At 43.6% G+C, this 25,655-nt stretch overlaps 1 protein-coding gene across 5 annotated transcripts in view; it reads right to left on the reverse strand.

The window, feature by feature from the left end:
* LOC311113727 (signal-induced proliferation-associated 1-like protein 2) overlaps nt 1–25,655 on the reverse strand; it is a 97,266-nt gene that overhangs the window by 53,755 nt on the left and 17,856 nt on the right. For all 5 annotated transcript variants that reach the window (XM_084157039.1, XM_084157037.1, XM_084157038.1 and 2 more), the window contains exons 2-4: nt 6,373–8,106; nt 3,709–3,836; nt 1,710–1,898 (exon numbers count right to left, since the gene is read on the reverse strand). In XM_084157039.1, coding sequence (XP_084013165.1) covers nt 1,710–1,898; nt 3,709–3,836; nt 6,373–7,840 — 1,785 coding nt within the window. In that variant the 5' untranslated portion in view covers nt 7,841–8,106. The remainder of the gene's footprint in view (nt 1–1,709; nt 1,899–3,708; nt 3,837–6,372; nt 8,107–25,655) is intronic.

The raw sequence follows: 25,655 nt of genomic DNA on the forward strand, positions 1-25,655 counted from the left end.
CCAACCGGTCAATCACGATCGACTGGTCAATCTCCAAGGCATTCCTAGTCGATCACCAAACATTTGTGTAATAACCCAACAACAAGATAAACACATACAGTTGAAGTCGGAAGTTTACATACACCTTAACCAAATACATTTTAAACTCAGTTTTTCACAATTCCTGACATTTAATCCTAGTAAGAATTCTCTGTCTTAGGTCAGTTAGGATCACCACTTTATTTTAAGAATGTGAAATGTCAGAATATTAGTAGAGAGAATTATTTATTTCAGCTTTTCTTTCCTTCATCACATTCCCAGTGGGTCAGAAGTTCACACACACTCAATTAGTATTTGGTAGCATGGCCTTTAAATTGTTTAACTTGGGTCAAACGTTTCGGGTAGCCTTCCACAATCTTCCCACAATTAGTTGGGTGAATTTTGGCCCATTCCTCCTGACAGAGCTGGTGTAACTGAGTCAGGTTTGTAGGCCTCCTTGCTCGTATTTTCTATAGGACTGAGGTCAGGGCTTTGTGATGGCCACTCCAATACCTTGACTTTGTTGTACTTAAGACATTTTGGCAAAACTTTGGAAGTATGCTTGGGGTCATTGTCCATTTGGAAGACCCATTTGCGACCAAGCTTTAACTTCCTGACTGATGTCTTGAGATGTTGCTTCAATATATCCACATAATTTTCCTTCCTCATGATGCCATCTATTTTGTGAAGTGCACCAGCCCCTCCTGCAGCAAAGCACCCCCACAGCATGATGCTGCCACCCCCGTGCTTCACGGTTGGGATGGTGTTCTTCGTCTTGCAAGCACCCCCTTTTTCCTCCAAAGACAACGATGGTCATTATGGCCAAACAGTTCTATTTGTGTTTCATCAGACCAGAGGACATTTCTTCAAAAAGTACGATCTTTGTCCCCATGTGCAGTTGCAAACCGTAGTCTGGCTTTTTTATTGCGGTTTTGGAGCAGTGGCTTCTTCCTTGCTGAGCGGCCTTTCAGATTATGTCAATATAGGACTCATTTTACTGTGGATATAGATACTTTTGTACCTGTTTCCTCCAGCATCTTCACAAGGTCCTTTGCTGTTGTTCTGGGATTGATTTGCACCTTTCGCACCAAAGTACGTTCATCTCTAGGAGACAGAACGGGTCTCCTTCCTGAGCGGTATGACGGCTGCGTGGTCCCATGGTGTTTATACTTGCGTGCTATTGTTTGTACAGATGAACGTGGTACCTTCAGGCGTTTGGAAATTGTGTGTGTATGTAGTCCTGTGTAGCTCAGTTGGTAGAGCATGGCGCTTGCAACGCCAGGGTTGTGGGTTCGATTCCCACGGGGGACCAGTATGAAAATGTATGCACTCTAACTGTAAGTCGCTCTGGATAAGAGCGTCTGCTAAATGACAAACATGTAAAATGTGTTTTTTTTCAACCTTTATTTAACTACGCAAGTCAGTTAAGAACAAATTCTTATTTACAATGACGGCCTATACCGGCCAAACCCGGACGACGCTGGGCCAATTGTGCGCCGCCCTATGGGACTACCAATCACGGCCAGTATATAGACATACATACATACACACACACTACCGGTGAAAATATATATATTTTAATTTTGAAAATGTGGAGTAGGTTTATTACCTTTTAGATTATATTTTATGCCAGCAAAATGTGAAGACAGCAAGGGGCGCGGAGACTTTCACTAGCGACTATGATCACTCACCCCCTGTTGGTCCAGCTTGAGGAGCTGCTCAGGGACCTTGGGCGAGCTGGTGGCCAGCCTGAGACACTGGATGTTCAGCTCTGGGACCACATACTCCAGCACCTCCTTCAGTGGTAGGCCCCTGGCCATGCCATGCTTGGCGGTGGAGGGCACGGCGTCCTCCAGGATGGCCCCTCGGAGAGTGGTGAGCTGGGGAGGACAGAGAGAGAGGCTGGAGGTTAGCTCGGTGTCTAGTCTTGACGGTTGAGTTGAATTTTGAGTAACAATTTATAACAACATTCATGAATAAAGTTGAAAATTATAAATAAGTATAAATTATAAATAACCCGCTAGAGTCTATTGATGCACCGGTGCATCCCCATCACAATCCGTCAGTTTAAGATAGAGATTAGTATATTTTTGCATGGGCTGCGTCTCAATCCACTGCATCGCCTACGTCACCCTTCCACATCTGCGGTGGAAAGTGACAGAGCTACAGCGTCAGACCAGGAGACATCGCGAAAAATCGGTCTTCTCATGAAAACGTCTGTAGCATCCGAAACAGTTTGTCTCTGGACTTGTCTGAAGTCGGTAACGTTGATGTACCAACGTTTGTCTGTAGTGTCCGAACCGTTTGGGCTACAAACTAATATGACCCCACTGTAGAAAGGGGAGACTAACAAACACAATGGTGTTCTCCATTTGGCTCTACGACCCTCACACATGTCACGGGACTCGTCTAAATGTAACCCATACAAATTAATGGAAGTATGGAGGTAGTTTTGTGGCAAATGAGTAAAAAAAACGAGATAAAGGACAGACACTTCAAAACCTTATTCCTTATGATAAAACATTTTATTGTCTTTTTTGCCATTTATGAATGTGTAATTCAATGCGTTTCTATGGGCTAGAGTAGTAAAGGATAATCCATTGTATGACCTTAAAACAATTCCATATGTCAGCTTAGAAGTCCACGAATGGCTTAGACTTAAGAATTAAGCACTTATAGGCATTACAATCATTACAATTCATAAGCATTTAATTACAACATTGAAAGTTATTAATAAAGTGTAAGCATTTATAAAGGCTCATTCATGAAAGTTGTTATAAAGGGTTCCCAAATTTTGTGCGGATGGCAGAATCTTTTCTGCACCCATGTTTCAAGAGCAACATGATCCAAAATAATGTTTTTAACACATTAAGTGAGTGGGAATCATCGAAGTGTTGGGCTGTCTTAAGTAATGTAGCTATGATGTTGTTATTAAAGAAGTATTCTGTTTTTGTAATGGAAAATGCATACAAATTATGAATAATATAAAGTCAACTACATCAAGAAGACAACGTAAAAGACACATTTCTGTAATATATAAGAAACGTGGGTGATATATGGAATAGTAAACTAGGATACTAGTGAAGAAAAGAGAGTGCCACCCCAAAGAGCTTCAATTTCCTGCTGCACGCAGTTAACCCAGTGAACTGGGAGAGAGAAGTTTAAGTTGCATAGGGAATTAGCTTTTAGTAAAACTAAATAGATTAGCATTAGCGTGTCATAAGAAGTGCAACCACGAACTCCCCACTTACAGTATCTCATGAGAGAACTAACATACCGTGGGATCAAACTTTCCCTTTAAGAGCTTAACTTCCATTAACTTGCCGGATTAAAAGTAGTTTAATGTCTCCTTGGTATGCTAATACAAAATGTCTGCTTATCTAGTCCACTGTGTATCATCTCAGAACAGATGTACCTTTTGGTTATGTTACGATTATCTACAGAGTTGAGGAAGCACTTGGTTTAGTTTGAATTCAATCTAGAGGTATTTTCTATTTCACACCATTTGTTGTGATATAATTAATTGATTATTCATTATGTATGAAGGTATGACAATATTCTACCACTTCAGAATTCATTTTGCCTGCTGTATGGTCAGCAACGTGAGAGTACACAGTAAGAATCTGTGTAAAGCATACATTTTAGGACACCCTCAGCCTTAAGCGACATATACCCTTTTTGATTATTTACCTCGCTGGTCCGGAAGGTGACCCGGTAGTTGTACTGTGCTCCCTCCTTTCCCTCATCCAGCTTTTCCCGGCGGATACTGACCGCCACGGGGCCCAAGTTTTCATCTGTGCCGAAGTAGTTCTGGTGATCTGAGGGTAAATGGTAAATGACAGTACAACAAACGCTAGCTGTGGTTTGGATTATGATAACATACGAAATCTTGGTTTTCCATTCAATTCACATGAAAATTAAAATGTGGTTTAGGCACTCTGGCTTACAGGTCAAAGGTAAAAACAGACATGCAACAAACCAGTTCAACTTAACATGATTGGAGAATCCTTTGCATTCCTTAAACTCCATGAATAGGGCCTACACATCATAGATTATAACATTAGCAAATCCAGAAAAATTTATCAAATTCACCAAATAGATGGACCCACTGACAATGCTAACCCATAAAGAGATATGCCTAGACCTAGTGTATCAATTAATCAATGAGTAGACGGATACATTTTCATGTAGTAACGCTCCCTTTACTGATTAATTGACATGTAGGCATATGACCTTGTAGGGTTGCAAAAGACATGTAACTACAGGCTCACTTCAATAAAACCCTGCACGGACTGAAACCAGCACAGCCCAAAACCTGCACTGCAGAAAAACCATAGTCTTTGTAGTTCCATTAACTGCAATACGTGTTTCATTAAATACATCCCTAGGATGCAGCATATAACAAACATAAGTGGAAAGCAGAAAGTATTAAAAGGTGAGAGGGAGGGCGACTGTTTTTCATCACTTCCTAGACCAGGGGTGTCAAATGAATTTTTCACCGGGGGCCACATTCTGACTTTAATTAGGTCTGGCGTGCCGCACTGAAAATGTGTTCTATTTCCTCGTGTCAAAATTGGCAAGTTTTCCTGAAATGTTCGATACTCCCTGACTGTCTCGATTTTATTTGTATGATCATTACCGAGCTGGACACAGTCAAGAAACTGTGTAAATGTAGGTCCATTAACATTTCTACACAGTTGCTATTTAGTTTTAGTCATCTTAAAGTACACTATATATACACAGTGCCTTCAGAAAATATTCAGACCCTTGTACTTTTCCACATTTTGTTACAGCCTTATTCTAAAATTGATTTAAAAAAAAAAAAATCCTTATCATTCTACACAAAATACACCATATTAACAAAGCGAAAACAGGTTTAAAGAAATGTTTGCAAATTCATTAAACATTTCTAACAGAAATACCTTATTTACATGAGTATTCAGCCCCTTTGCTATGAGATACGAAATTGAGCTCAGGTGTATCCTGTTTCCATTGATCATCTTTGAGATGTTTCTACAACTTGGAGTCCACCTGTGGTAAATTCTACTGATTGGACATGATTTGGAAAGGCACACACCTGTCTATATAAAGGTCCCACAGTTGACAGTGCATGTCAGAGCAAAAACCAAGCCATGAGGTCGAAAGAATTGTCCATAGAGCTCCGAGACAGGATTGTGTCGAGGCACAGATCTGGGGAAGGGTACCAAAGCATTTCTGCAGCATTGAAGGTCCCCAAGAACACAGTGGCCTCCATCATTCTTAAATGGAAGAAGTTTGGAACCACCAAGACTCTTCCAAGAGCTGGCCGCCTGGCCAAACTGAGCAATCGGGGGAGAAGGGCCTTGGTCAGGGAGGTGACCTAGATCCCGCTGGTCACTTTGACAGAGCTCCAGAGTTGCTCTGTGGAGAGGGAAGAACCTTCCAGAAGGACAACCATCTCTGCAGCACTCACCAAATCAGGCCTTTATGGGAGAGTGGCCAGACGGAAGCCACTCCTCAGTAAAAGGCACATAACAGCCCGCTTGGAGTTTACCAAAAAGGCACCTAAAGGACTCTCAAGACCATGAGAAAGAAGATTCTCTGTTCTGATAAAACCAAGATTGAACTATTTGGCCTGAATGCCAAGCGTCACGTCTGGAGGAAACCTGGAACCATCCCTACGGTGAAGCATGGTGGTGGCCATCATTCTGTGGGGATGTTTTTCAGCGGCAGGGAATGCGAGACTAGACAGGATCGAGGGAAAGATGAACGGAGCAAAGTATAGAGAGATCCTTGATGAAAACCTGCTCCAGAGCACTCAAGACCTCAGACTGGGGCGAAGGTTCCCCTTCAAACAGGACAACGACCCTAAGCACACAGCCAAGACAACGCAGGAGTGGCTTTGGGACAAGTCTCTGAATGTCCTTGAGTGGCCCAGCCAGAGCCCAGACTTGAACCCGATCGAACATCTCTGGAGAGACCTGAAAATAGCTGTGCAGCAACGCTCCCCATCCAACCTGAGAGAGCTTGAGATGATCTGCAGGGAATAATGGGAGTAACTCCCCAAATACAGGTGTGCCAAGGACTCGATGATGTAATCGCTGCCAAAAAGTGCTTCAACAAAGTACTGAGTAAAGGGTCTGAATACTTATGTAAATTATTTCATAATTCAATGAGCAGGTCATAGATTTTCAGCAATGCTCACATTTAGCTACACATGACCAGATTCAATGGTGTCTGCTAACATTGTCCATTTGTAAACAACAAAGCACATGGCAAATGAACATGAAAAACTGTCGCTCTCTTTAAGTTGCTAGAGTACTTTATAGTAAGGAAACAATTTAGTATTAGGTAGGTAGTCAATGCCTCTCTTACCTTTATTGTAAAAGTACTTGTGGTAGTAGTAGGCCCCCTGGTCGATGTGTTCGATTATGTAGCGCTTGTACATGTCCCTGTGGAAGGCCTGGCTCTCCCTTGGCACCTCGAGCACCGACACTCCTGCATTGGTGCACCGGGTGCTGAGCGATGATTCCACTGAGTAGCCTTGTCCTCCACCCCCATAGTTAGGAGCATAGTCTCCGCTCCCATAGCTGGCGCTGCTGGCTTTGCTCAGGGCCACTTTCCTCTCGCCCTCGCCACCGGTCTCGTTACGGAAGTACGGGCAGCTGAGCACCAGGGTATTGCTCTTCCCATCCCCCTCATCTGTGTCCATGCTGGCCTTGTGGCCCAGCTCCTCGCAGCTGCCTTCGGGCGACTCACAGATGGGCATGTGCGTGGCACTGTCTCCCAACCCAGAAGCCAGGGCCTGGCACTGAGAGGCGGCCGACGCCCCTGTGGTAGTGTTCTTCCTGCGACCCAGGTCGGCACGGTTGGCCACCGCCTCGCTGATGTTGAAGAGGACGCTCTGCACATCGTAGTGGGCGAAGCACTTCTGGAAGCTCAGGGGCCTTCCGAAGCGCCCTCCGTCCTCCTGGTCCAGGTACTCGCCCTCGCTCTTCACGTTCCGCAGCCTCCGGAAGATGGAGGTATCGGCCTTCTCCGCCTTCATGCGTTGGATGAAGGACCTCTCCCGCTCACGGCTGTAGAGCAGGGAGCTGTCCACATAGTCGTAGCCCGGGATGCAGACAATGTCGCCTCGCGCAATCTGGGCGGCCGTCTGTAGGCTGGGTGACAGGGTGGTGTTGAGACGCAGCAGCTCCGGGAAACTCTGTGGAGGAGGCGCACTGGGTTGGTCTGAGCGGTCCTCCACATGGTAGCCTCTCAGGTTTCCCACAAAGCCTTCGCTGGATCCGGAAAGACCCTGCTTGTCGAGAGAGGACGTGCTCCCATACTCACGGCGCAAGGTGGCTCCAGTGTTGGGGTTGATGGTGGTGTGATCCAAGTCCTCGGCGCAGATGTCGCTAATGGTGACCTCGCTGTTGCTCCTCTTGATCCCGGGGAAGCCCTTCATGGGGGAGTGGCTCAGGAGGTCGCACAGCGGATACCTGGTCTCTGGGAACTCGGCATTGAGCAACTCCTGGCTATTTTGGAGGATGGCCTCTGTGGTAAGTTTTGATGGTCCATTCTGGAAGGTCGGCACCAGGCTGTCATAGCGGGGCGGAGGCTGTGACTCCCAGCCGTCTTTTCGCTGGGGCCAGTCTGACACCCTCGCCCGGACGCCCATCTTGGGCATGGCCGGCGTTCCCTGCACGTTGGCGTTTGGAGGTCCCATGGACCCCTTTAACGCTTGGAGTTTCTTGCTGAACGGGTTGTCCGACTGCATCAAATATTTGGAGCCCTTTGGCTCGCCAGCTACTCCACCAAGATTCGCTATGTCCTCAGTCCAGAGGCAAGGCACATTCATATCCTGTGTACAGGCACCTTACAGTGCCAAATTTCATGACTGCTTTTCAATACAAGCCATTTGTTCTGGAAACTGCTATCAGGCAGTATTAGCCAAAGACCCAAATCTGGGGTTTCACTTCGCCAGGTCCATAATCCATAGAAAGGGATTAGATTGACAGATCTGCTTGGGTCTCTGAAGGACAGTGCAGCATAGAAGGTGAAGATCCTTTCCTGGTCCACATCAAGCCAATGACAGCCACATGGTGATCCTTTGTGGATTCAGATCTTTAAAGTGAGACATAACAACATGGTTATTTTATTAAATTATAACATCAAAATAAAAACAGATTTAAAATTGCATTTCACCTTCAATTTGTGCAAAGGCCTAAACATAATGAAAATCAAATCGTCATAGCTATTTCGGTTTAATCAATCTGACCAAAGGCCTTCGAACAATGTCCATTCACCAATATAAGAACAAAAGCCACCAGTATTGCTTTGATGGGGTTTTCGGCAGCTTTTAACACATTGGGAATGATGTGGCTGAAAGATTAAAAGGCCTTTTCAAGTTCAAAGGCTCATTTGCAATAATTCAAAATTAATTATTTCATGGCTCTAGGTGCTGCAAGCTACATGCCTGTAAATGTCACACAACCTTGTTGAATTAGAAAGATTTATCTGATCTGTATTAATGTAACATGACACATAGCCTACGGAAAAAAAAAATAAACAAACATGGCATGCATTGAGTGAACACTTTTCTTCTTAAACTCACAATTAATGCCTTCTAGGTCTTAGAGCAGTAATAATGTAATATGAATCATCCTACCACTCTCAAAGTAAACTATTTATCACACTGCCTCTGGACTTTTTATTTTATTTTTTATTTCACCTTTATTTAACCAGGTAAGCCAGTTGAGAACAAGTTCTCATTTACAACTGCGACCTGGCCAAGATAAAGCAAAGCAGTGCGATAAAAACAACAACACAGAGTTACATATGGGGTAAACAAAACATAAAGTCAAAAATACAACAGAAAATATATATACAGTGTGTGCAAATGTAGCAAGTTATGGAGGTAAGGCAATAAATAGGCTATAGTGCAAAATAATTACAATTAGTATTAACACCGGAATGTGCAAATAGAGATACTGGAGTACAAATGAGCAAAATAAATAACAATATAGGGATGAGGTAGTTGGGCGGGCTAATTTCAGATGGGCTGTGTACAGGTGCAGTGATCGGTAAGGTGCTCTGACAACTGATGCTTAAAGTTAGTGAGGGAGATAAGTATCTCCAGCTTCAGAGATTTTTGCAATTTGTTCCAGTCATTGGCACCAGAGAACTGGAAGGAATGGCGGCCAAAGGAGGTGTTGGCTTTGGGGATGACCAGTGAGATATACCTGCTGGAGCGCATACGACTTGAGTCATTTACATTTCTAAATTGAGGAGGGCAGGATTTCAGAAAACAGCATAAAACTACCAACATAATCAGTATTTGGTTAGTCATCTTGGAATGTGATTAAATGTGTGAACATGTGACCAACATTTCAACCTTCCTGATAAGTACTGTATGTATTTGAAAGTGATACTAATTAGGCAGCTTCATTAAATAGTACCTGCAAAACACCAATCTCAACGTCAACAGTGAAGGGGCGACTCTCTAGGCAGAGTTTGAAAGAAAAAGTCCAGTGTCTGTGATCTTTTGCCCATCTTAATCTTTTCTTTTTATTGGCCAGTCTGAGATACGGCTTTTTCTTTGTAACTCTTCCTAGGTCAGCATCCCGGAGTCGCCTCTTCACTGTTGATGTTGAGACTGGTGTTTTGCGGGTACAATTTAATGAAGCTGCCAGTTGAGGACCTGTGAGGCGTCTGTTTCTCAAACTAGACACTAATGTATTTGTCCTCTTGCTCAGTTGTGCACCGGGGCCTCCCACTCCTCTTTCTATTCTGGTTAGAGCCAGTTTGCGCTGTTCTGTGAAGGGAGTAGTACACATTGTTGTATGAGATCTTCAGTTTCTTGGCTATTTCTCACATGGAATAGCCTTAATTTCTCAGAACAAGAAGAGGCTGACGAGTTTCAGAAGAAAGTTATTTGTTTCTGGCCATTTTGAGCCTGTAATCGAATCCACAATTGGTCTAGTCTCAAGAAGGCCCGTTTTATTGCTTCTTTATATCAGCACAACAGTTTTCAGCTGTGCAAACATAATTGCAAAAGAGTTTTCTAATGATCAATTAGCCTTTTAAAATGATAAACTTGGATTAGCAAACACAACGTGCCATTGGAACACAGGACTGATGGTTGCTGATAATGGGCCTCTGTACGCCTATGTAGATATTCCATTAAAAATCAGCCGTTTCCAGCTACAATAGCCATTTACAACATTAACAATGTCTACACTGTATTTCTGATCAATTTGATGTTATTTTAATGGACAAAAAAATTGCTTTTCTTTCGAAATCAAGGACATTTCTAAGTGACCCCAAACTTTTGAACGGTAGTGTATATCCATACCTGATTTTAATATCCTTCATTCACCATTTCCTATAGTAAACATCAACAGATTTAACACTGGGGGTATTTTCATATCATGTTGGAAAATACCAGTCTGAATACAGCCCAAATGGCACCCTATTCCCTACATAGTCCCTGCTCAAAAGCAGTCCATGATCTTTAGATAGACCCCAATACTTTGACCAGACAGAAAACAGATGCTGTTTAAAACAAGCATTTAGCATTCATAACATTAAGGTGTAAAGGTTATTTGCAATTACTACAGAGGCAGCCGTGCTATGATTGGACACAGCACACTGAGGAGGCCCCTACTCCATTATTAAAAACACCCAAATAAAGTGAGGAAGAGATGGAATATGAGAAAAGAGCCCTCATTAAATGCATGGTCTTGATGTCAGACCGCTTGAGAGCAAACAGATCATGAAAGCGTGAGATGAAAACAGCTTGTGACATATCCTTTTTTCCCCTTCAGTACTCGTCATGAATCTTCTGAAAGGTTCCTGCCTCTGCAAAAGAGGACAACTTTGGTTCTAAGGCTTGAGTCAGTTATCTGATCTACAAAGTCGAATCACGTGGATTCGGTTAAGAACTACAATTTCATACTGCTTTACATATCAGTATGTATACTTCCTATTGGCAATCAAGGGTCTGACTGATGCTGGAGTTAGGACAAGCTAAAGTATGATGGTGCACTGCATCGGACGCTTGATTGTAATATGTCTCAAATGTAAAAAATTAAAAAAACGTACATACAGCACTAAATTAAAGCATTATGTTATGGAGAGACCGACACAATTGCAATACAAACACATAGTAATTATCAAGAGTTGCACAAACATTGGATTCAAGCATCAGTCAGTCCCTAGATGGGCTTTAAAATAAGACCATCTAAAAAGGGGGAAAGAAAAAACTAAACAGACAAATTGTCACAAATGAACAGATGACACCATCCATCAAACGTCAGCCTGAATGTCGGCTACAGTCTCACCACTGCTGGTTAATGACAGAACCGATGTGTGCTACAGTTGTTTCCACGAACCAGCAGGGCACACAGAGCTGGTCGCTCACCCAAACATAACGGTAATCAATGAGGGAACAGCGCAAATGTTAGGGTAGTGACATGGTCTGGGAGCAACATTTGGCTGGGAGGCAGGGTAGTGTTGTTTTGGTTGAAAGCTATAGAATGGACACTCCGTGTACCCTGACAGGGGTACAGTGAAGTGGATTGCAGTACTGGATATTGGATTCTGTGATTTGGGAGAGTTTGAGATTAATGGTGTGTGGCATCTAGAAATGAGCCAGGCCTAACTCATTGCTGGCAGCAGAGGTTTGTACTTGTTATGTCTGTCTGTGTGGCTCAAATCAATTTCACATACTGTTACATTGAACTATAGATTTGTGTGTGATCTGGACATTGTACTTGAGCTATATTCTTATGCGATGAAGCTATTATTTGCAGTACTACAGTTCTTCAGTGACATTTTGGAAATGCTCATGCAGTCTCTTTATCATCCGACTTCATTAACCAGGGGAACGAGCTCACTGGCGCAAGTGGCGATGTCCTTTGGGAACATTGGGTGCAGATTAGGAAAAGCAGACAGACGGACCTCCACTGAGGTATGATGAGGCAAAAACAATGACAGAGAAAGGAGGTCAGTGAGCAGTGGAAGCTGACGCTGTCCAGTTCCAAAATCCCCAGAGACAGACAGACAACGCCATCATTCCTTTGTTCTACTTTTACATATCCACTTTTTGGATGTCATCCATTAGAATGAGTTCCAATTTAGAAAGATAAAATGTTCCAACCAAACAATGTCATCTGTACTGCACCTACCAGCCTGTGTAGCCTATTATTAAGGTCTCACGCCACTCCTCTCTATGAATTCAGCCCTCATGTTAAATAAAGATAACCCACTCAAAATAAATATATAAGTTATTTGATTGGCTGTTTAATTTAAAAGGGCTGGACAAAAATGGTTCAATGAGAGAAACAATGTGAGCTTTTCCTTTACCATTACAAAGTATTAAAGAAAGTAAAACATACTGTTTGTATTTTTTTGGGGGGGAGTGGAGACTATAAATTGAGATTCAGATTCACGCAGAGGGATTGACCGCAATAGCAATATGCCTTGAAGCCTTCGAATCAAAATGCGCTCACGTGTCTCCAGCGGCTGACTGGGCCCGTATCCAAAACAGGGGGCAAGAAAACAAGGGCATCGAGCTTCCAACACCGTACATGGGTGCATCCCGTTAACTGGCAACCCACCCTTGCACTTGCATACCCTCACACATCAATAAGACAGAGCTAAGCTAGCGGGGTCCCCATCCATCTTCCCACTACTTTGCCTTGTTAGGTGCACTAGCCTAAGCGCCCACGCATACTCCCAGCTGTAGGCTCTAATGCCTTCCATTCCAGGGGGAGTTTCTACAAGGATTTATTCCAAGTGGAGGCAGGTAGGGTGGGGTGAGGGGCGTACAGACGGGGATCAGTTCACATACACATTCCAGTGCGGTCCTCCGCCATGCACTCCACCGCGACATGCGTGCGTATGTTTGATTTTGATTCCCGAAGCAGAGCCAAATCAGTATGTGTTTACTTTAAGATGACTACTCCCTCAAGAAGGCAGGCTGGTTGGGGGGTTGGCCGTCCGTCGAGAAGACTGTTTAGTTGTGGGTCTGTAGCTAGTGAAGAGGGGCAGTGGTAGTGGTAGGTGGGCCAAATTAAGGTATGGAGCAAGGCCATAAATAAACAAAAAGAGAGGAAATGCAGAACATCAAGGAAGTGAATGCAAATACTGGGATGGCTCTGCAGGGGCTAAATGAAAGACGGACCCCTGGGGAGGTTACGGGGGGGGGGGGGCACATATGGGTGGGTTGTGGGGAGGATAGTGCATCTGGACATTAACATTGGTTTTGTTATTGTTGTTCCTCTTCTGCTGGTCTTTCTGTTTACTATATAAACAGACCAGAGTGGTATACTACAAAGCAGGATCAATGAGTTAGCCAGCTAACTTGCCTAAATATTTTGAAATAACTTGAAAATGGGCATGGTCTAATCGACTCAACAAACAAAAACACAAAAGTTTAGATTTCTTAATTAACCAGAAAATCAAGTTATTTCTGGTTGTTTATCAAAGTTAGCTGGCTAAGTCATTGATCCTGCTTTGCAGTATACCCCTCAGGACCCACCCTGGGCTACTTGAGATTAAGATTAGGTTGGGCCACGGGCTACTTACATATCACAGTAGCAGAGAGTAAACATACCTTTACCCCAATAGCCAAATAAAAATCACACAAACTAATGGTTTTGGGTACTGGAGATATACAAAAGGTAGACTCCCCTCACATGGATGCTTTTACTTTTAAAAATAACGCGTGTACATGTAGTAGCTTTTTAATGGCAAGCAGTTACTGAATGAGGCCCATATAGTCTGGGATGAGTGAGGTGAGGAGTAAGAAGGGGATAGCTGACAGTATATTCAAGGAAGTACTTTTTCAAGTAAAATATCTTTCTAAGAATACAACAATCTGAAAAACCCCTTTTCATATCACTACTCCCAGTGGGCAAAACTGAGGAAAGCTGGTTGAAATGGTGTAATTTCAGGTTGTACGTTTATTGTCTTCTCTTCCATATACTAATGTATATGGTATAGGTATGCATGTTGGAGTATAAAGTACTGTATCATTACTTTCAATCAGCCTGTCAGCAGTCTCCAGCAGTTTTTGGCAAACCAAGTGGTCAACGTGAGGGGCTGCCAATAAAGCTCTCATTGAGTTTTATTGAAAGTGGGATGTCCATGCTCTGGCTCTGCTGACTGGCCCAGTTGACTTGGATCAGCTGTTCAAATAAATCAAGGCCAGAGCGCACCAGAAGCCCTTTTCACCCTGCGAACTAACCCCTGGCCAACACAACCCTTCACAGCTGAGCTCTAGGCAAGCTGCCACATGGAACAAAGATAAGGGGGTTTGTTTGCATAGATAAAGCACTGATGACATCTCTAAACAAGTTATGGGATTTATGGGAACCGTATGTTGGCCTGTTTGATTAGCAACATGGCGCTCCAGGCTCGATCGCTTAGAGCCCACGCAAGGAGCTCCAGCTGAGATGGAAATGCTGGACTAGGACAGAGTTGACTTTTGTTTGTTTCTTTTAGGGGGTCTGACATTTTGTTCAACTCCCCCATCTGGACTTATCATGCTGGGAAATACTCCCACATTCTTCTCCTTCTTTCCCTTAACAGGAAGCCTTAGAATTTGGGGGCAATTAAGTGTGTTAACGCTCAGTTATTTTAATTTCTAACTTTTAATGTAATACCTACCATATGCCTTGCAGCATGCAACCATGCCACTCTCTTAGAGGCTAAGGAGCTGACGGGGATATGTGACTGTATCGTTACCAAACAACTTAAAACGAGTCTCCTAAATATAGCTCAAGGATGGGATGGCCAAGACCCAAAACCTTTCATCTGCAGACTGTTGCTGTGTCTATCTATAAAGGCTCAATCATGCATTTCCTGTGTCTTTTTCAAACTTAAGCACACTAAACACTAAACCCAAACTCGGTCCTGGAGGGCCACTATGTAAGCTGGTCTTTGCATTAAACTACACTCTTCATGAAATGTCTTCTGTTTTTGCAATTCGTTGGAAAAACCTATGAAATCACCTGAAAGGCAGCATCAATCCTTTGAGAGTTTAATTTTTAAAAGATGAGCTTGAAGACAAGACCAGCATATACGGCGGTCTCTCAGAACCAGGTTGGGAGGAAACAGCCCTGTTTGTGAAGGGGACATGGTCTGGAATGAGACTGAGTAAATGGACAACAACAGGTGAGCCTGGAGATACAGATTGAAGGCTTGCCGGTTACTCAGGCATTGTTTGGAAAGGACAGGTACATCGAGATAAGACTGTTTACCGTGTCACTGCATCTTACCACTGGTCTTAAAAACAAAGGTGAGGAAAACAGTAGTAGGACCTCTCTTTACCAAACAGTACAGCTGCTACACAAATATGAACTTTACAGCATACACAGGCCTGTGGCCAAATGTTTCTGTGTGGTGGTAACCATTTGCTGCATAACAAGAAACACAAAAGAAAATGGGGGCCAGCCCTTGGTTGATGACATCAGTTGGGTTGCCACTCATAACACGGCTGGTTTTGGGCTCTTGCCACTTGTTGCAGACACTTTGCCTCTGGGCACATAGGAGGGTGTGCACATAATATATAAGAACAAGCCACATGCACACAGCCTTGGTGTTCACTTTTATTTCTATATTGATCATGATAATGGTAGCAGAGACAGAGGGGGAGAGCGAAAGACAAGACGGGCGGGCTGTTTTTTGCAAGCCTATTTACTGCCGGGATTTTCCCAGAGAGCTATTTGAGGACAGCCGCCTGTTGCATTGTCTGCTGACATAAAATTAGCCCCATTGGGTGGGAGTGAGGAGGAATCATTCATGCTACAATGCTAATGAAAAATGGGGGAGAGAGAGGCGGCAACTGAAGACTCCCGTGAAGATGAAAAAGGAGAAGAAAAAAAAAAACGAGCAGTAGCTTGGTTGTATTCCAGTCGCTCTGCTTCGCTTGAATGAAGTCAAGTCAGTCATCCCATATCGGGCTATAGCTAGGCCTAGTTGTCGGACAATAACACCTTTAAGTAGAACTACATCCATCCACCCCCAAATGTCGACCATCTGGTGACAGGAGAGAGGGAGCACTGAACAGAGAGCTAGCGAGACTCCCCTCACACCCTCCCGTGAGAGGGATGTGTCCTCCCTGAACAAATGCCCACATCCTCCCCCTCCCCGAAACTCTCAACCCCACAACTCCTGTCCCCAATGTTCCTTTGGCAAAGGAATCACCTCATTTCCATAACCACACATGTAGGCTGTCCTGCTGCATCCGCTCTCAACTGACAGCCTTTCACGATCAAACGACACACACAATGGAGTGAGGCGGGGGAAAACATCTTCCCAGTTGGCAAGAGAAGCAAGACTTGGCAACTGTGTAACTACAGTAGAAGAGGGACTGATTTAGTAGTTCTACTGATTCAAGAGGAATTTTCACAAGAGTACAAGGTTTGTCTTGTCACTGGAAAATGGCAGCTGGATGCAAGTTACTTGGAAGCAAGTCAGTTCCCGACAGATGAGTTATTACAGATAAGAGGGATGGATAGGAAAACCAGAAAGTTGACATTTCTGAAGTATGTAAATTTGTTCTGAACATTATGATTTCTTTGACACTCCATATGGAAATGAGCCCAAAAACACACACAGTACTTGGAAGACTCACACCTCGCAAAGGCTAGAAGAAGGGTGGGGGGAGGATATGCACTTAACCGTCCCACACACGCAAACACACACTTCGCATGGTCGTACATTTTTTGGAGACATGCAAACAACCTGAGACACTGATAGTAGACAAGTAGACAACACAGCTGCCATCCTACCCAAACACATGGAATTTAAATTTGCTGCTCTAATTATTTACCTTCATTACTGGAGGTTATTATTATTCTATAAACAATGCAATCTTTTAAATTGTAAACTTTTGTGACGAGGTAGTGACACCATGTCAAATGCAATTAATATATGGTAGCCTTTTCATGATTCATTCACATTAAGAATATTATTTGTATTACCTCCACTGGTAAGGATTTGACCCACAATTAGGGCAGCTGCTTGTCTGTTTTTTCCATAGTGAATATACAGTACGAGAGAGAGAGCGAGAGAGAGAGAAAGAAAATAGAGTGAATGACTGATTGCAGCTCCTGCAGCTTCGCCCCAATTGATAATCCTCTATCCTCCTTTTCCTTTTGACAACGTCTCCAACTGCCCAACTGATTGGGAGGCATTAGCATGTGTATAGAGAAAAGGGACACCGTGACATTCAGCTCATCGGGACGGCAGATACAACCTGATTGTGTCGCCCACAATAACCCCGGTCCACCCCGGTCGCAACCCCTCAATTTCTGAGGGACTGAAAGAGTCTTTAGAGGGGGAACAGCAGGATTGAAGGGCCTTTCAATTTATTCTGGGGGGACAAAATAAAAGAACGGCATCCCTTTAAGTTCCTGAGGTTTAAAAAGAAAGACGCAAAGGAAGCAAAGGATGGTGCTTTCAGAGCCTCAAATAGGACCTTCTATGGGCCATATGCTGGGGCTGCATATTTTTGACCTCCTGTGGATTGCAGCGAAAGAATAGGACAAAGGTATGGAGGGACAGGGATTTTTCATAGAGATCAAAATGTACAATGTAGACAAGCGGAGGTCGCGATTTGGACCTGTGTGAATGGGGATACGTGTGTGTGTGTACATGCATGCGTGTCTGCATGTGTGCGTCTGCACTCAATTCACCTCCTCACTCCCTTTCATTTGGGAGCGTGTTTTGGGAGCATTACCAAGTCTAACAAGAGATAATCTGGGATCAACCAAAGTCTATGAGAAACATCCTCAACAAGAGCATGATGCTTCCGCTTAATCCTCAAGTACACGGCCAGCAGCACCTCTATTTAGACAGACTAGAGCGATCGGTCTCTAAGTCAATAAGTAACCCGTATAAACATCTTACAATACAGGGTTTGATGCCGAGGGCTTGATTCTGCGTGCTCAGAATCAAACCCTGAAAACATCTGTCTGGTGCAACCTAAACAGGCAGAAATATATGTATTTTTCAGTTTGTTTACACTCTAGGGTGGGCTCTAAATAATGTTAATTTAACCATTCTCATACTTGTTTAAAATGTAGTGGTATGTTTTACAGTGGTAAATATGAAAATAAAAGCGCCAATGAAACAAGTACCCCCACCTCTCTTTCACGGTTTAACCCATTTATTTCTATGTGGTGGCGCTGTCCATTCAGTAGTGCTGAATTTCGGCCTCAGCTGAGCTCCTTTACGCATAGATTTTCCTTTGGACTTACTCATTTTCGCCATTTGTTTGCCATGCGTCCTTAAAAAAAAGAATGCCTTTATTCCAATGCATTAGATCTATCAGTGGTCCTCTGTAGCTCAGCTGGTAGAGCACGGCGCTTGTAACGCCAAGGTAGTGGGTTCGATCCTCGGGACCACCCATACACAAAAAATGTATGCATGCATGACTGTAAGTCGCTTTGGATAAAAGCGTCTGCTAAATGGCATATTATTATTATTATTAGTTGATTTATCATTGCTTGCTGTTGTCAGTCAGCTGTTTAGAGCGCTCATTGCTTTGTTTTTCAGGTGCACGTTGTTACTGGTGTTCTCTGTGCCTAAAGTAGTAGACCATTAATTTAGCCTTATTATTTTCTATAAATATTTTTTTTCTTTCCTGGATCAGCTGATGGTCGACAATTTCACTAGACAACTAGCCTACAGCTGGACACCAATGCGCATCCAACAAGTATACGTTAATGACAGTAGGCCTATAGTTAACTCTTTCGGTTAGAAGCATTAGATTTTGCAATGGCATAGGCCTAAGTTATTTTGGATTTGTGTACACATGAGAACTATTTTCATGGTGAAACATAATGAAATGTTACGTAGGCATAGTTACACATACAGGACATTTTCCGAGATCTCCAAGATCAATGATTCGTACAGGTTTAAGTTAAATTGTTAAATGCTTAATAATGACAAATAACACTGTCATCAATGTCATTCATGTAAGGAAAGAAAGGTAGTGTTTTATGTCACACGATCTGTAAGCACAAATTTTTTTAACACTGGCTACCGGTAGGCCTATTTGAAGTTCTTGGTAATACACATTGTAGCCTAGTTTAGTAAGTTGACTGTGTGTGTTAGGGTGACCATCCCGTTTTCCCCAGGACAGTTTCAGCCCCATTTTAGGTGTCCCGACTTTTCAGGCTACAAAAAAGCTCAGTTTGTCAGCAAGACGCATCAATTAATGTAGGCCTAATCAATGGCAATCGCTGAATGTCATTAGGCACACTTTTTGGTGTTTTGTAACAGATTTGCATTCATCAAACGGTGCGAGTATACAGTTTGTATGCTATAATTATTTTAGAGTGGACGAACATGCACAGGTAGCCTACTTTATTCATTGATTTGTTTGACAAATCAGATGAAAATATCATGACTGGTTGTGTTCATGCCACAATAAAAGATAATCAATGTTGACAGTTTAAATTCCGTGCTTATTATTAGGCACATGATAAAATTGTCAGGGCGTAATTCGCACTCTGCTTAGGAATCACACATGACACTGAAGATCATCGGAGTCAAGGAGTTGATGCAATATTAAACTGGCGTTAATCGTTTCAGAGTGCATCAAATGCCACACAAAATGTCATGCAATGTTAATGGTTTAAGCCTCCGAAAAAAGTATGTGAAAGCCAGTCACAGTGACACAATATTAGGATTACTTTGTCAGTATTTTGCTCAATCACGCAACAGCAGATTCGTGAAAACCTTTAGAAGGCTTGTCTCGTCAAAACATATTCAGGGGTCTAACTCTCAACCCAAAATCTGTGCTTCCCATTATACGAATGCACATTTAACACAAACACGGATCACCGGCGGTTACTCTCCACACCCCATTGAAAACTTTCCAACAGACACGTCTGTATTTTTAAAATAGCTCTCTGTGGGTGAGAGAGGAGTGTGTGAATGGACTGTGTGTGTGTGTGTGCGTGAGAGGGGGTGCTGCTAGCGTTTCAGTCTGGTGGAGTGCTGCAAATCACTGCGTCCCAAATCAGACAGCTGTCAATTATGTGTTGTCTGTGGGTAGAGAGAGAACAAGAGAGAGAAATAAGAAAGAGTGAGGCCAAAATGGGCAGAGGCAGAGAAAAGAGAAGGAAAGGAATGAGTGGAAGAGAAAAAGATCGACAGAGAGGAGGGCGAGAAAGCAATTAGGGGAATAATAAGAGAGGGGGAGTGACACAAATGGAGACCGACAGACATGGAAGGAGAGGGAGAACAGGAGAAAGAGTCTTTAGGTCAACCCTTTTCATCTCCTAACACCAAACAGATCCCAATACATATTTGGACACATTCACTCTGCAGCCACAACAACCAGAGACTAACAAGACCTGGATGACCCTGGTGACCCCAGACTGTTTATCAACAAACACTACATGACCAAAAGTATGTGGACACCTGCTCGTCGAACATCTCATTCCAAAATCAAGTACATTAATATGGAGTTGGTCCCCCCCCTTTGCTGCTATAACAGCCTCCACTCTTCTGGGAAGGCTTTCCACTAGATGTTGGAACATTGCTGCGGGGACTTGCTTCCATTCAGCCACAAGAGCTTTAGTGAGGTCGGGCACTGATGTTGGGCGATTAGGCCTGGCTCGCAGTCTGCGTTCTAATTCACCGCAAAGGTGTTCGATGGAGTTGATGTCAGGGCTCTGATTGGAGTCCACCTGTGGTAAATACAATTGATTGGACATCATTCGGAAATGCACACACCTGTTTATATAAGGTCCCACAGTTGACAGTGTATGCCAGAGCAAAAACAAAGCCATGAGGTCAAAGGAATTGTCCGTAGAGCTCCGAGACAGGATTGTGTCAAGGGTTAAAAAAAGGTCTGCAGCATTGAAGGTCCCCAAGAACACAGTGGCCTCCATCATTCTTAAATGGAAGAAGTTTTGAACAACCAAGACTCTTCCTAGAGCTGGCTGCCCGGCCAAACTGAGCAATCGGGGGAGAAGGGCCTTGGTCAGGGAGATGACCAAGATTCCGATGGTTACTCTGACAGAGCTTCAGAGTTCCTCTGTGGCAATGGGAGAACATTCCAGAAAGACAACCATCTCTGCAGCAATACACCAATCAGGCCTTTATGGTAGAGCGGCCAGACGGAAGCCCATCCTCAGTAAAAGGCACATGACAGCCCGCTTGGAGTTTGCCAAAAGGCACCTAAAGACTCTCAGACCATGAGAAACAAAATTCTCTGGTCTGATGAAAGAGAGAGAACTCTTTGGCCTGAATGCCAAGCATCACATCAGGAGGAAACCAGGCACCGCTCATCACCTGGCCAATACTATCCCTACGGTGAAGAATGGTGGTAGCAGCATCATGCTGTGGGGATGTTTTTCAGCGGCAGGGACTGGGAGACTAGTCAGGATCGAGGGAAAGATGAATGGAGGAAAGTACAGTGAGATCCTTGATGAAAACCTGCTCCAGAGTGCTCAGGACCTCAGACTGGGGTGAAGGTTCACCTTCCAACAGGACAATGACCCTAAGCACACAGCCAAGACAACGCAGGAGTGGCTTCGGGACAAGTCTCTGAATGTCCTTGATTGGCCCAGCCTGAGCCTGGACTTGAACCCGATTTAACATCTCTGGAGAGACCTGAAAATAGCTGTGCAGCGACGCGCCCCATCCAACCTGACAGAGCTTGAGAGGATCTGCAGAGAAGAATGGGAGAAACTTGCCAAATACAGGTGTGCCAAGCTTGTAACGTCATACCCAAGAAGACTCGAGGCTGTAATTGTTATTTATTTATATAAATTTGCAAACATTTCTAAAAACCTGTTTTTGCTTTGTCACTATTGGGTATTGTGTGTGGATTGATGAGGAAAAAATACAATTTAATCCATTTTAAAATAAGTTTGTGATAGCAGGGTCATTCAAATACTCTCACATGCAATAATTCACATGGGTTTGAAGTGAAATAGGGAAGGAAATAGGGAAGGGTAACAAAATGATTAGGCAATAATGGAATGGGGAAGAGTGGAAGTATTTGAGGTAGAGATAAACAGAGAGATGGAGATTGTATGGTCACAGTGAGTATGTTTATGCCTCTCTCTTCTTCCCCGTCTCTAGGCAACAACCAACCGATTGGACTATTTTCTTCAGTGACAGCAACAGCTCGGCTGGGAAGGCGTGCACCGTATCATTGGAGAGGAATTTGATTGACAGAATGTGGCTCTCAGTTGGGAAAACATTTTAGAGGGGGATAGACTGTAATTTAAGGCTCTTTCAAGCCTGCATAAAGTGTGGCATTGCTTCAACACATCTGGTGGTTGGGCGTGTGTGTGGGAAACCAAGGGAAGGAGTGTTGGGGGGATGGGGGAAGGGGTTTGGCAGGGGGGGATAGCCAGCAGATGTTCCTACCACCTGACACTCCCATGTTAAAGAAGTGATGTGCCAACTGTTCTGCAGCCCGCTGTGCCAAAGTCAACACGCTACGAGTTTGTGGTCCACTTGAGTAAAAAAGGGCGTGTTGCATTTGTGTGAGTGTGTTGGAGGGGAGATGAAGGGGGGAGGGGGCAGAAAAATTGTTTCGGAGGCCCCTGTGTAAAGGAGATAAGCTGGAAGAAAAAGATGGTGCCTTTGCTTTCAAGACTTATCATGCTGTATTCACCCTGTCATCTTTGACGGACTGGTAAGAGCCTAAAAGCAGGAAGACTGTCATGCCTGTTGGGCTAGCACACATTCATCCAAGAGAAAGTGTGTGTGTGTATACATGGATGGTCAAAAAACGCACAAACTGACACACAAATTATCATAAACTTTGTAACTAGGTGAATTAAAGGCTTTCTCTGGAGCAAGGTCTCGTAAATATGGCTGCCGAGCTGAAGTTCAATGTAGAGCAAGTTATTTCCATTCCTTTGTAAGCTAGTGGAGGGGTATGGTATGTCCATTCCTCATTGAGGGAAAGAAGAAAAAGAGCAGTCTAAGTTTTACAAAGTCGACTGTAGGTTTCATCAACCAGGCTTGCTTGATCATGCAAATATCCTCTACTGTACGGTGGAAATACAAATAAACGCTTAATATTTGTCTTCACGGACTCTTAAAACTCCCATTCTAAACCCCATCTCAAACATGCACGGGACGGGGGTGGCACAGCATGCGAGCAAGCCTGCTTGCATGCAACACTAACGTCGTAAGCAATTTAGCCATCGCTAGCTTTAATTACCGTCTCCCTCTCCATGGAGCCAGAACACCTGCACTATAGCAGCTCTGAAGTGGATGGGAAGCTTGATGCTAATGACAGACATATCGGGGGTTCTCTTGTGGTGGTTACGGCAGCATATTAGACATGGCTGTTTGACATTTAGGTCTTTCTGAGAGAGTACAGTCGGCCTCTGAAGGACTGAAGCTTTCTTTAAGGCTAGACCCAAAGTAGTTGGTTGGCCTCCAAGCTCTAGCCTGTTCGCATGTTTGTCTGTGCTCTATCGTAGGCTGTAGACAAATCCTGTGGTGGTTGTCATGGCCATAGGAGTTGGCGAGGCAGCAAAAACAGATATGGGACGAGGATATCTGAGCTGCCTGACTAGGGTTTTCTTAGTCTTTGTTTTTACAGGTTGAATATTAGAGATATGGGTTTTGTCCTGTTTCACACATGTACAAGAGTAACCTGTACAAGTGTGTGGTGCGAAAATGGAAATGTATTTTTGGCATATAGCACTCCCCCGGAGAGTGGGGCCACAGCCAGGGTTCAGCCATTACCGACGGCGCCCCTGGAGCAATTAGGCTGAAGTGCCTTGCTCAAGGGCAGATCAACAGATTTCTCATCTAGTCCGCTCAGGGATTCGAACTTGCAACCTTGCGGTTACTGGCCCAACGCTCTAACCGCTGGGCTACCTGCTGCCCTGAGACAGGGTGTGGACAGACGGGATGTGTGTGAGTCACTGACTGGATTTTCTGGACTCCCTCTTACAGTATGTTGTTTTCCTGTTTCAGACTGATAGCAGAAGAGCACATCTGTACATGGTGGTGTTCATTTGTAGAGCTGAATTTGTTGTTGTTGCAGAACAAGCTCTATTTTGGTGCCCTCTGGTACATTCAAATGCTAGATTGCATTTTCAACCAGCAACTGTCAGGAAATAACACGAATCAAATGTTTTCACACTTTTACCGTGTTAGTTTCATCAGCTGTTGTACAATATGATATAAAACACGGGGAAAAAAGTATTTTGACTGCACTTGGCCTTTAAAGAACACTGTAAGAGTTTGCAGACTTCCATAGGCATCAAGCTTCCTTTTAAGAGGCATTTCCTCAGGTCGGGCTGATGACCATCCAGGTGCTTTTTGACAAACTTGAGTCAACTTTTTGGACTAGATGGTTCCCGAAAACCAAACACTGCATTCCCCAGTAAGAACCAGCTACCAACGGTCAAGCATGGTGGTGGTAGTGTGATGGTTTGGGGATGTTTTGCTGCCTCAGGGCCTGGATGATTTGCCTTAATAAAAGGAACCATGAATTCTGCTCTGTATCAGATAATTCTACAGGAGAATGTCAGCCCATCTGTCTGTGAGCTGAAGCATAATCGCAGCTGGGTCATGCAGCAAGACAATGATCCAAAACACACAATCAAGTATACATGAAAATGGTTAAAAAGCAACAAATTTGAAGTTTTGGAATGGCCAAGTGAAAGTCCAGACCTAATCTCAATTGAGATGTTGTTGCAGGACTTGAAACGAGCAGTTCATGCTTGAAAACCCACAAATAAGTTAAAGTAGTTTTGCATGCAAGATGGGCCAAAATTCCAACACAGCAATGTGAGAGACTGATCAACAACTACAGGAAGCATTTGGTTGCAGTCATTGCAGCTAAAGGTGGCACAACCAGTTATTGAGTGTAAGGGGGCAATTACTTTTTCACACAGAGTGTTGCATAACACGTCCTGGTTCTCCCCTACAAGAGTTGACGCCTTCACACGGTACACGCGAGCTCTCCAGAGCAAAAAGAAGTTCCCATCAATCTACTCGCAGAGCATATTTATTTTACAGAAAGTGATTAACCTTCAATAGCTCAGCTGGTAGAGCACGGCGCTTGTAACGCCAAGGTAGTGGGTTCGATCCCCGGGACCACCCATACACAAAAAAATAATAATGTATAAACGCATGACTGTAAGTCGCTTTGGATAAAAGCGTCTGCTAAATGGCATATTATTATTATTATTATTATAACATTGTTAATAAAATAAAGTATCCATAATTGTTGGGTTATTTGTAAACTCAGGTTCCCTTTATTTAATATTATGTTTTGGTTGAAGATCTGATAACATTCAGTGTAAAAAATATGCAAATAGAGAATATCAGAAAGGGGCAAATACTTTTTCACAGCACTGTAAGCATCTTGAGCTTTTAAAACAACTCATTTTATCAGATTTTGGACCAGAGTGAGGCTCTCTCCACTAGCCTACCTATTGTTCCTGCAGTGAGCAGGATTCACCATCTTCATAGAATGTTTTCATAACTTTTCTGCTGATAAATCGCCAAAAAGCCTACCCTTATGCAACTTACGGAGCCAAAATGAATAGCTCTCTTACCGATTCGGTAGGCTAATGGCAAGTCATTCACTTTAACGTCACTGTCTGACAAGTCCTGATGGACTTCATATCGAAAATACAAACAAGATCTTTAGTTCACGTTTC

This window comes from Coregonus lavaretus, assembly GCF_964263955.1.
Source record: "Coregonus lavaretus genome assembly, chromosome: 40".
Lineage (NCBI taxonomy): Eukaryota > Metazoa > Chordata > Actinopteri > Salmoniformes > Salmonidae > Coregonus > Coregonus lavaretus.